General features: G+C 30.8%; 1 protein-coding gene across 1 annotated transcript in view; it reads right to left on the bottom strand.

Annotated features, from left to right (window-relative positions):
- LOC143083543 (dopamine beta-hydroxylase-like) overlaps nucleotides 1–12927 on the bottom strand; it is a 284123-nt gene that overhangs the window by 120476 nt on the left and 150720 nt on the right. The window contains exon 4 of the mRNA XM_076259806.1: nucleotides 814–984. Coding sequence (XP_076115921.1) covers nucleotides 814–984 — 171 coding nt within the window. The remainder of the gene's footprint in view (nucleotides 1–813; nucleotides 985–12927) is intronic.

The raw sequence follows: 12927 nt of genomic DNA, 5'->3' as shown, positions 1-12927 counted from the left end.
CACTTATCGTTGCCAAAAACCACTTCATCTTTTAACTTTTGTGACATCATTAGGATTTCACTTGACATGCGTAACATGACGGTTATCACAAGCGGAGCACAGACATAACACCTTTCTAAAGCATCTAACTTTATATTTGTATTTTCGAAGATGTGAATTTTTAAATCTTTATTTTATTGTGTCGTATTTTGAGAATTATTCCTTCTTATAGTTACTTTTCTTTTGGAAATAAATCATAAACAAATTGCTTACTGTAGTGTAAGATATAATTTAAAGGTCCCGTAATATAAACAAGTATACACACAAAAAATACTGACAAGGTTTCTGAATTGTCTTAGGCACTTGTACAGATACAATAATCAGCTGCGCCATGAGCGCATGATACGCCCGCCGTGTTTTCCGACGAATAACGTGCAATTACTCTTCAATTTAGTATCAGAAACTTATATAAAAAGCGAGCTTGTTCTAACAGATATATACTTAAATCAGTCACCAATTTAAAGTTTCATTAAAGCTGCCCAAATCATTGTTTAAGTTGTTGTCCGAAAACTGGGAAATTAACCTTTTACATTAATAAAATTCCACAACTCGGAAACAAAAGATCTAATTCACCAAAGTTTTATGAAAACTAGTAAAGGCGGTTTTTTAGTTATTGTCCGACATGTTGACGATGGATGGACGGACGGACAAAGGTATAACGAAATACGTCCCATAAAAGGGCGTATAACACCTAGACAACACATCATTAAATACTGAATAGCAATAGTATACCTCCATATACATGCCCTCTACTGTTGGTATAATTATACTTACCACAACCGAATACAGTTATTCCATGTAATATCTGAGAGTTGTCTTTAATTGGCAAGGCAGCAATCACGTGATACTCTGCGTCACTAGGAAGACTGAATAACGAACACACGTAAGATACTCGCCTTGCAGGTACGTACGACAATGGTAGTCTTAGGGTTACATTTTTAACATCTAGAAAATAAATCATATTCATTAGTATACAATCAGATAGTGGACAACGTAAAAAAAGAAAATCAACACGGTATACATGCCATACCTACGATGCACCCTTTTGGGTATACATTACTCAAGAAAACGAGAAAGAACCTCAAAATTATAGTCATCTAAGGTCAACCATACCTAAGTGAGTTGTAACTATAGTTTCTAGATAGTTTATAAATACATTAACGAACAATTCATGAACGATTTCTTATAATTCATGTCAGTATTGAAATATTCAGTCACCACTGAGCTGATGATACCATCATTATCGACCCAGTGCTGTAAACGAAATGAAAACAACTGTTACACTTTATGTTTGAAGCGGCTTTCTTGATTTACCTTCACTATGAGCGCCTAAGAGTCTTAAATTAATTGAAAGCCAATAATGCAAGAATCGAAACAGTTGAAGAGCTATATGACCAAAAAGAACATAAACTAATATAATAGCCAAATTAATCTGAGGAATCAGGCCTGTGGGAAGTGAAACCTTGGTTTCCAGGTAATTCATTCATTTGTAAAAGGACAATTAAAGAGCAAAATTGTTGAAAATCATGACAATACCGAAGCACTGACTACTTAGATGGTGATACCCTCGGTGACTGATAGTCAACCAACAGTATAATTAACCCAGTGTTGTTAAAAATTGAAAACAATACTTCATAAATTCAGTGCGTCAAAAGAATCCACTGGTACACTCCTACTCAGACTTAGTAAAACGTTATTAGTGTCTGAGAAGAAAGTAGATTAACCAGGGGTACGTCAAATGTCAAAGAACGTCTCATCCTTTTATTGGAAGGTACCAAGACCATGATAAATATGCCGTATCAACTTCACAAATGATACATGATGGCCTTGAAATATATATTCTGCGTACTAACATCGTTATATCATCTTAATACATGTTAAATGTTGTTTTTTTATTTGTCTTTATCAATATTAATTTTACTGTTTAGTCTGGGTTTTTTTATGTCCATTTAACGTGACTCTGTAATTATGCATTTCTTCATTGTGTTTCATTTATACTAATGTGTCTTGTTTGTATGATTATTTTTTTGTTTCTTTGATACATATGACGTGGTTCTGTACTTAGATATCCCGCCGTTGTGTTATTGTTCCATGATAATTTTTGTATTCTTGTCTTTCATTTTTGATTACGCTTTGTCTATACGCCCTTTTGTTATACGACCGCAAAATTTGAAAAAATTTTCGTCGTATATTGCTATCACGTTGACGTCGTCGTCTGCGTCGTCGTCGTCGTCCGAATACTTTTAGTTTTCGCACTCTTACTTTAGTAAAAGTTAATAGAAATCTATGAAATTTTGACACAAGGTTTATGACCACAAAAGAACGGTTGGGATTGATTTTGGGAGTTTTGGTTTCAACAGTTTAGGAATTAGGGGCCAAAAAAGGGCCTAAATAAGCATTATTCTTGGTTTTCGCACAATAACTTTAGTTTAAGGTAGATAGGGTGTCTTCCTCCATCTTGGATTTTGAAATACTAGAAAACAAGGTCTAGATCTTTGATGAAATGTGCAAATTTTTATAGTAGTAGGTAATTCATGTGTAAGAATTTTCATTATAATATAGAAAATGCCATGTTTGATCATATTTATGACTGTATTTTACAAAAATAAGAATTCTTTTGTTTGATTCATTTTTTTCCAAAATTGTCAAATAAGGGGAGGCAACTCAAATACAAGGGCAGATAATCCAGATAGTGTTACTTTTACAATAGGATGTGTTAGGAATTTACCCATTTTTACATGTATCAAGAAAACGAGTCCGGTGACCCCATTTTTTCTTTTTCTTATCTAAAAGCATAATATTAAAGATATCTTCTCATATTTTATCTCAAAATTCTATGGTGTGGTTTGCGTTTTATGGCGGAAAAATGGGTTTTCCATGCATAATCTATACAAAATCTTGACAATTTTGAACAACCTGTAGCGTGAAAATAAGTCCGGTGACCCATTCTTTTTATCAATGTTTTTAAACAAGCAGGATATGAACTACCTTTTGGCAAATTATTAAAAGATTCTATGGATTATAATTTAGACATCTACCTTAAGTAAATAGAAATCAATGAAATTTAAACACAATGTTATTGACTACAAAAGGAAGGTTGGTATTGATTTTGGGAGTTTAGGTCCCAACAGTTTAGGAATTAGGGGCCAAAAAGGGACCCAAATAAGCATTTTTCTTGGTTTTCGCACCATAACGTTAGTATAAGTAAATAGAAATCTATGAAATTTAAACACAAGGTTTATGACCATAAAAGGAAGGTTGGTATTGATTTTGGGAGTTTTGGTCCCAACAGAATAAGGGGCCCAAAGGGTCCAAAATTAAACTTTGTTTGATTTCATCAAAATTGAATAATTGGGGTTCTTTGATATGCCGAATTTAACTGTCATGACTGTGTATGTAGATTCTTAACTTTTGGTCCCGTTTTCAAATTGGTCTACATTAAGGTCCAAAGGGTCCAAAATTAAACTTAGTTTGATTTTGACAAAAAATGAATCAGTTAGGTTCTTTGAAATGCTGAATCTAAAAATGTACTTAGATTCTTGATTATTGGCCCAGTTTTCAAGTTGGTCCAAATCGGGGTCCAAAATTAAACTTTGTTTGATTTCATCAAAAATTGAATAAATGGGGTTCTTTGATATACCAAATCTAACTGTGTATGTAGATTCTTCATTTTTGGTCCTGTTTTCAAATTGGTCTACACTAAAGTCCAAAGGGTCCAAAATTAAACTTAGTCTGATTTTATCAAAAATTTAAATCTTGGGGTTCTTTGATATGCTGAATCCAAAAATGTACTTAGATTTTTTATTATGGGCCCAGTTTTCAAGTTGGTCCAAATCAGGATCTAAAATTATTATATTATGTATTGTGCAATAGCAAGTCTTTTCAATTGCACAGTATTGCGCAATGGCAAGAAATATCTAATTGCACAATATTGTGAAATAGCAAAAAAAAAATTAATTAGAGTTATCTTTCTTTGTCCAGAATAGTAAGCAGGAAATATCTAATTGCAAAATATTGTGCAATAGCAAGAATTTTTTTTAATTGGAGTTATCTTTCTTTGTCCAGAATCAAATTAAATCTTTGTTATATACAATATACAATGTATATTCACTTTATACTACCAACTGATAAATTAAAATAATCTTTACCATTCAGTGATAACAAGCAGTTTTTTTACATCTTAATATTTTATGATGTATTTAAATGAGTAGTTATTGTTGCAAACTCCATTAGAAATTTTAATTGAGATTAGTTTTGGAATAAGGGAAAGGGGGATGTGATTAAAAAAATTGGGTTCAATTTTTCTCATTTGAAATTTCATAAATAAAAAAGAAAATTTCTTCAAACATTTTTTTGAGAGGATTAATATTCAACAGCATAGTGAATTGCTCTAAGAGAAAAAAAAAATTTTAAGTTCATTAGAACACATTCATTCTGTGTCAGAGACCTATGCTGTGTCAACTATTTAATCACAATCCAAATTTAGAGCTGAATCCAGCTTGAATGTTGTGTCCATACTTGCCCCAACCGTTCAGGGTTCAACCTCTGCGGTCGTATAAAGCTACGCCCTGCGGAGCATCTGGTGTTCTTTGATACATAATGACATGGATAACGTGGCTCTTTTTTTAGAAGAAATTCATTATAAGCATAAAAACTAGCAGCAAGAAGGACATGGGAAACTTCTAAGCCCTAAAGAACTAGACCAAATTCTGTTTTGCTTTGAACGACAAATTTGTTTTAAATCTACCGGTGTGACGTCAAACGCGTGGTTCTACGTCAGAGTTTGTGTTAATCTAAACATGTATCTGGCAGGATAAGGATACGGTCCCAGTACCTAAAATCGTTCAGTCCTTAAGGGGAAGATTTTACAAAGATAAATAAAATCGTATGATACAAAAGCAAAGAATGAGGTTGTTAAATTTGAAATATGCCTTTTTGTGCTCCTTTGTGCTTCTTTGTTTGTTTTTATAATGTTTAAGATGATCACACAATATTGACTGATGTACCCCTAATTTTGACATTAATACCTATTGTGCCTGTTTGTTTTGTTCACGCATCTTTGTCAATATAATGGAATTTGATTCAACTGTCATACAACTGAAAGGTTTAGCTAGCTATAAAACCAGGTTCCATCCACCATTTTCTTCATAAGAAATGAAGCGCGGAATTTGGAGGACGCTTTAAATTTAAAGATTAAGATAATGGTTTAGATAAATCCTCAATTTGATCTGTTTGAAATACATTCATTTGTTCCCTAGCTTCTTAAAATTTAATTAGAAAATATGGTCCTCTATCCAATCTACATTATGCGGCGAGAGTTTAATATCAGTGTATCAAGAAAGGGGCAGTAAATAATTTTCTCGACATCGTTTTTCTACCTTATTCTGAATTTAACAGGACAAAGAAGTCAACCGACATTCTAAGGAATAATTATATCCATTAAAAAAAATATTTTGAGCATTTAAAATAGACTTAACCCGTTTTCTACGATAATAAATAAACAGAGAACGAATTTCTGAATCAGATTTTTTTCAAATTAAAGCCTAAAGCCTATGACTACCAAAAGACACATAAACTAATTCCGTACACAATTGAAATGCATCGAGGCAATAACATTCATTTTCCGTTTTGAATTACATGTTTTGAGTATTTCCACGATGAAGGATACATTAACTGCATTGGATATTATAGCTTTTTAAACAAGAGAAGATTGCTTAAATACTTCCAATGCTTTAAAACAATTATTTTTGTGTTGACAATTTTTTTTTCCTGAACAGAATATGAACTCAAACTATATATGATACAGTACCAACTGCTTAGCCTCATAGCAGGTGCTCGAAACCACTCGACCACATCTGCTATATCAAAATAAAATTTCAATAGTCGATGTGTTTCGTAAAGCAAATCTAGAGAAAGACATAAGACATGTTATTAAAGCATGTGTAGAAGTTTTTTAAATCTTTTTATATACAAAGGGTGTTTTTTAATTTGTCCAGTAATCTAACTCAACATTTTTATATATCGTTTTCAAGTGACTGTATAATGAATTTTATCATTATCCTTTACGGTATGTTTATATAAAAAAAAAACATTGAGTTAGATTGCTGCCAAGCTGTCAGTATTTCGCCTCTTAATCAAAATATCATAATGATATAATATCAAAGACAACTACAGAAGCAGGATTGTGATATATATATTTCATTATATATATATAGATTGCCTAACAATGTAATTTTAACACACTATTAAGTATGTAAATATAGGAATGTTTAAAATATTTACAATATGATGAAAATAAACGCAATATTTCGCTAGACCAACTAGCTTTATCAAGCGTGCATCTATCCAGGTGAAATGTAGATGATAAGAAACTTTTGCAGCTCAACGTCTATGTTGCACTTAACTGCCTTTAAAGTAAGAAAATTTTGCAGCTCAATGTCTATGAGCACTTGAATTTAGCTGCTTTGAAAATAAGAAAATTTTGCAGCTCAATGTATATGTTGTATAGGATTTAGCTACCTTAAAAATACATAATAGGTAGTTGAAGTTAGGAACGTCCATTGGCCAATATTACGTGATAAAAAGGACGATACTTTGTTTTAAATTATTCTTTATCTTTCCTGTATCTTTTTTCGTCTTTTTCGTTAAGACCATCAGGTTCTAAAGTGTGGAGTTGGTGGATCCAAAAGTTTTCTCTTCTTCTTCTTGCCGTGGTGTCCCACTCGGTGTTGACTTCTATAATTTGGAAAGTAACATTATCAAAAGGATGTTTCGTTGAACGAAGATGTCTTGTGAGAGGAGAGTTTTTGTTGGTTTTGTACGATGAACGATGGTTATTGAGCCGAATATTAAATTTGTCCATTGTTTCTCCCACATACTGAATGCCACAAGTGTCACATGTTAATATATAAATTGAGTTTTCCGTTTTACAGTTGGAATAAGGGTAGATGGTATAATTTTGTTTAGTAACGGAGCTGATGAAAGAACTGCTTGTATTGGCAGCTTTACAACACAAACAATTCCTTCGACCACATTGTTTGTAGCAACCGGGCGATGGATTAGGCTGCTTTGCTAATACAGATGTCACTAATTTGTCACGGATGTTTTTAGGTCTTCTGAAAGCCATGACTGGTGGTGATGAAAATACTTTTTTTAGATTTAAATCATTTTCTATAATTTTCCAATGCTTCTGAACAATGGATGACACATTTTTTAAAATCAGGATGGTTAGTGAGTACAATGGGTGTTCTGTTAGCTGCTTTATTCTTATCTTTGTACTCAAGAAGTTCTTGGCGACTAGTTTTGTTTGCCCTTTCGAAAGCGCTATCAATGATGTTGTTATTGTATCCTCGAACAACTAGATGTTTACAAAGTTGTCCAAGTATAGCATTTTTCGTATTTTCAGTAGAGCATAGTCTCTTGATTCGCAATGCTTGGCTGTTATATATATTTCTTTTATATCAATCATCACCTTTTTAAATCTATCATTCATAATTATCTGAGAAGAGCGTAAAATAAAAAAAAATAGTTAAAAAATACAAGATATAAAACAATTAATGAAAACACATACAACAATGACAATCAAAATAAACTATTTTTTAAATCATTTATATTCTTGTCAAGTAAGCTATTGAATATGGTTTAAATTGATTGGCATTAGGCGAGAAGTATATATATTAAGATTGTAATATATATTACATGTACATATGATAATTGATCTTCAACAAATCGTAAACGTAAAAGAATCAATAATATACTCGACAATTATCTTATCTTATCAAGATTTATTCAAAAGTTGAATATAGGAAATTTGTAACACAAAATATCTGATGTAGAACGTAGTCCATGGATATCTTTTTATATATATCATATAAATATATCATTATCATTTGAGCTTAAAGGTGAAAAAGATATAGTGTTCAACTTAATCAGTAATGGTAGCACTTACTAAGGCAAAAGACCGTTTTGAACGTATTGAAATGCTGATTGGTGTCGCCACAAAAGCTCTCCGTATTAAATTTGATCAATTCCTTCCACCAACAAGATTACAGGAAACACTACGTAAACATCAGACTGAAATAATACCGCACATTAATGCGGACCAGATAAAAATTCTTTACCAAGAAATTGGTAAGTTTGATTTTATGTTATCGTTATTGGTTTTCAGAATGATTACAATAATTTGATAGAGCAATTGCTTATACGTATATGCTGAACTAAAGATAACCTATGTTTGCTTTAAACTATTCTCTTCTATTTAGATTTTCTGTTCTGTTTTGACCGGGTTAGTCTTCAGTCTTATATTATTCTTGTTTTGTCTTATAATTTGGTTTTTACTGTATTGCAATTCGAAACAATTCTTACGCATGAATGAAGAGTCCTAATTTTTTCAAAATATGTATATTGTTTATTCAAATTAGTACTGGTGTTGTTATACATTCTGCATTATTATCTGACTATGACAAGTTTGGAGCCTGAAATTTAGTGGCTGTGGTTGATTGCTGTCTAGCCTTTTTGTTGATCTTTTATCATTTTGTCTTGCCTCTTTTATTTTTATTTTTTTTTCATTTAATTATTTCACATTATGTCATTTTGAGGTCTTAAATACTTTTCTCTACATTACGCGATATGTTTATTTGTGAAGGCTTTGCGTTGAATTATTATCGTTACCTGGAATTCAAGATACATAAATGAGTTAATGTCAATTGCTCTGTGGTGACTCTTTGAGTTATTGCACAGTTTTTCAGCCTGAATTAGATAATTCGCATTCATTTTTTTGAGTTTTGAAACTATAAGTTGATTTTATAATTTGTTTTAAAGATACGGTATCGTCCTGCAAAATGGACATCATGTTGATGATGTGTGTTTTACGGCATTCTTCGTTCGATTGCAAACCAGACGTGCTTGAAATTATTAATGGAAATGACGTTGCCCGGATTAAGTTATATAGGAATAAAGTACAACACTCAATAGACAAGAAACTAAATGACCAAGAGTTTAAAGAAATATCACACACTTTGATAGAGGTAATTTAATCGTATTAAGTCACTAGCACACCGTGTGACGAATTTATCTTACCGACTATCTTCACATGTGGTATTTTGACTAGCAGCCTATCAAAGTTATCAAATCTTCCATACTTAGTATTGAGATCCTACTTCCATTTGTCTATACAGAAAACAAATGCCAACTATAACAACTTTTTCGCTTTTAATTTGTTTTATGAATTTATTTTATCGTTCATTAAATGTATCAATTTCTTTGTCTGTTGAATCCTTTCAGATTTCTTTTAATGTTTTGAAAGAGAAGTAACTCGGTTATGCCAACAATAATATCTTGTTAGCTTTTATTATGTTTATGAACTTATTTTAAACTTTCATCATCAATTGTTTCGTCTGTTAAATCCTTTCAAATTTTTCCTCAAAACCGTTATGTTTTTATAAAGGGTTGTGGCATCTTTTTCTTTTGAAAGGGAAGTAACTCCGTACTAACCCCATATGGTAACTTACCATGTATGGTAACTTACCATGTATGGTAACTTACAATGTATGGTAACTTACCATGTATGGTTACTTACCATGTATGGTAACTTACTCTACATTTTTTAGGACACCCTATAGTAAATATACATAGTCACCTAGTATAGTCATTTAACCAATCATATCTCTAAAAAGCTATAGGAGGTGAGATAAAGGTATGTATCTTTTAACAAACATAAAAATTTAACTGTTTATCAAACCTTGCTTCCCATTAACAATCAAATTAATTGACAATTTGAAGGATACTTAACAGTCTAAAAAAAAATAATTACATAGGCCGACAAAGTGTTACCGTTAGTCGACTACATTTTCTTAAAATTCGTTGTCATTAGACAGTGCATTTGTCATTCTTCTGATTGAATCTTTAAATTTCATAACTTTTAGTCATAGTTTGTACGGTTTATAAACAAAGCAAAGTACGGCCATCTTTGTCGGAAGATATTCGGTATAATCAAAAATTGTACAAGGTGGTTATCTCTCAACATGCGGGAGGAGAACGTTAGCAAGATGAATAATCTATTCTTTCATAATGCTGTGTTGTGTTGTTACACTAATGTCATAAATATATAATCGCACACAAGCATAGTAAACCACTGCTTTCCAAAGCTTTTCATATTTATTTTCATTAGTTTTTATGGTAGAAATCAAGCAGAACATCTTTACATTAACTGATTTCTTTCATTATACAGTTCAGATCTCACTCGCTGTTGATACGATGACCTGTAACTGTTACATCACATGTCATGCTAGTCAAATTTTGCCATTCATTTATTGGAAACAAGTTTTTGGCAGATTTTTAATTCTGACGATATTTACCGTCGACAATGTATGCATGTATCGCATCAATACTAAAAGTAAACTTCCGTAACTGTAGAATGATTGAAGTAAACTTCCGTAACTGTAGAATGATTGATTAGTATTATCATGTTTAACAACATTGTTATAATAAGAAAACTTTAATCATATTGAAAATTGTGACTTGTACTAGATATTGTACTCAAAGTTATATCAGATTCAGCGGTTCGTTGCTTGATGTTGAGATACAATGTTAGCACGTATAAGTCTTAACTGTGCAGGAGTCTTTACCTGCAATTATTTATTGTGTGTTTTGCATGACCGTAATCGACCAACTTTATTCAGAATAATATTTTGATTCGTATTTGATATTTTTATCGAAGGATATTAGTAAATTCAACGGCTCGTTGTTCGATGATCAAATAAGATATATTATGGACAAAATAAATAAAGGAATATAGAGATGTGGTATGATTGTCAATGAGAAAGCTCTCCATAAGAGACTATCAGTCGGGATTTGTCTGCAGGCATGAGCTATAAAGTATATTGCTATGACCACTGTGTCAAAATAAAAATAAACGTATATGAAAAATATTGTTCTTTGTACTAATTATTTCTATTAAAGGTTATTAGAAGATTCAGCGGCTTGAAGTTTGATGACGAAATCAGATGCATAATGGAAGCAAGTCTGGATCCACGTGCAGGAAGCTTAACTTGGCATGTACATGCGGCGATACTTGCATTTAATGAAGAGGCTATTCTACCTACAAAGGCGTTTGTTATTCAACTATATCAAGATCAGCCACTTCACTATTCATTATTTGTAGGGACAGTTTTAGTTTTAGTTTTAGTGTTGTTGTTTTTTTAATTTATCATATTTTATTGAAATCTGTACATTTGTTAGTTTAAAACTATCAAGTACCGGTACCTTATCCCGGCCTCGTTAACATTAGTAAATAGCATATTTATACAGCTGTTAGCTTTTGTTAGTATTTACATACAATTTTACATACTTGAAAAAATTATATACCATATCAGTAATATCAAAAAATGAAGTTTACCATTAAGATTTCAAACATAATTATCTAATATAACAAATGCACAGGTTATGAAAAATATATAATGTGGGTAGTTAAAGTAGTAAAATTTAAAGATATATAAGATATATATTTTAAGTATGTCTGTAGATTATTTTGAATTCAAAATTATGAAAAGAAGAAAAAATAACCAAAAAAAAAACAAAAAAAAACAAACAAAAAAACAAAACAAAACAAAAACAACAAAAACAACAAAAGAAAGAATCAAAATTATAGATAATTGAAAGATAAATATTAAATTTAAAGGAAGTTAAAAGTTTTTTGTTTGTTTTTGGTTCATTTTTTCAGAGATGAATTATGTAGTTCTTTCTCATGTAATAGACAATATATCATAATATGACAATTTTCTTTCTACTAATTTATGTACACATATACAATGTAAAAAAAATATCTGATCATTCATCGAAAAGAATAGCAAAAGCATTCCAACTTTTGTCAAAAATATCTACTCTTTTATTTTTAACAGCAATTATTTTTTCAGTGCTGTATAAAGATTTTAATTTACTTTGCACTGCCTGCATTGTCAAAGCTTTCTTAAAATATTTGCAGTTGAAAATATATTGTTTTATCTGCATATATATCAAATTTGCAGCATTCTCCCTAAATGATTTTGTAATATCCCCAAATAAAAAATATTTTAAGGTAAATGGAACACTTATACCATTTGACAAAAACCATGAGTCAATTTCATCAATGAATGTTTGAACAATCTTACAATTCCAAAATAAATGTACAATAGTTTCTACTTCTTCTTGACAAAAAATACAATTTGGGTTGTCAATGACATTAATTTTATTCAAAAACTTATTTGTACCTAAAATATGCTGATTTATTCTATATCATGTATATTGTAACCACTGTAGTTTTGTATTTTTTGTGACTTTAAAAGGTAATTTGAAAATTAATTTCCATTCATCTTCATCTTCTTTTACAATTTGATCCCATTTTTTCTGACCCGTTGAAACTATATCATTTTTAATTAATAGTGAATACATGTCTTTTGTTCCCCTTGAGCTTTTAAAAAAAATCTTGGCAAATGAAGGAATAAAAGGGGCGACTAGTTTGTAATTATCAAAAACATAGCCTTTTCTTGCATTCTTTACAGCCGAAATTATGCTGTTATATTTCATAACATTTCTATCAATTTTAAATATTTCTTCTAACTGTTCCAAACTGAGATTATTTCCAGCATCTGATACAATGTCATTAATGAAAAATATACCTTTATTAAACCAGTTTTTATAAAAAACAGGTTTATTTTCCATTTTTATACAAGTATTCATCCACAGTGGGCTTGAAAAAAAATATTCCCACATATTCTTTTCTTCTTTATCAACAATGATGTCCCATGCATGTAATACGTCCTGCCAAAATTTATTTTTCATCTTTACTTTAATGTTTGACAAATAACCATTTCCAAACTTAAATAATTTTTCTTGACTTATTATGGAAAATAA

Source organism: Mytilus galloprovincialis, chromosome 7 (assembly GCF_965363235.1).
Source record: "Mytilus galloprovincialis chromosome 7, xbMytGall1.hap1.1, whole genome shotgun sequence".
Classification (NCBI taxonomy): Eukaryota; Metazoa; Mollusca; class Bivalvia; order Mytilida; family Mytilidae; genus Mytilus; species Mytilus galloprovincialis.
This window is presented reverse-complemented; position numbering and strand designations above follow the sequence as displayed.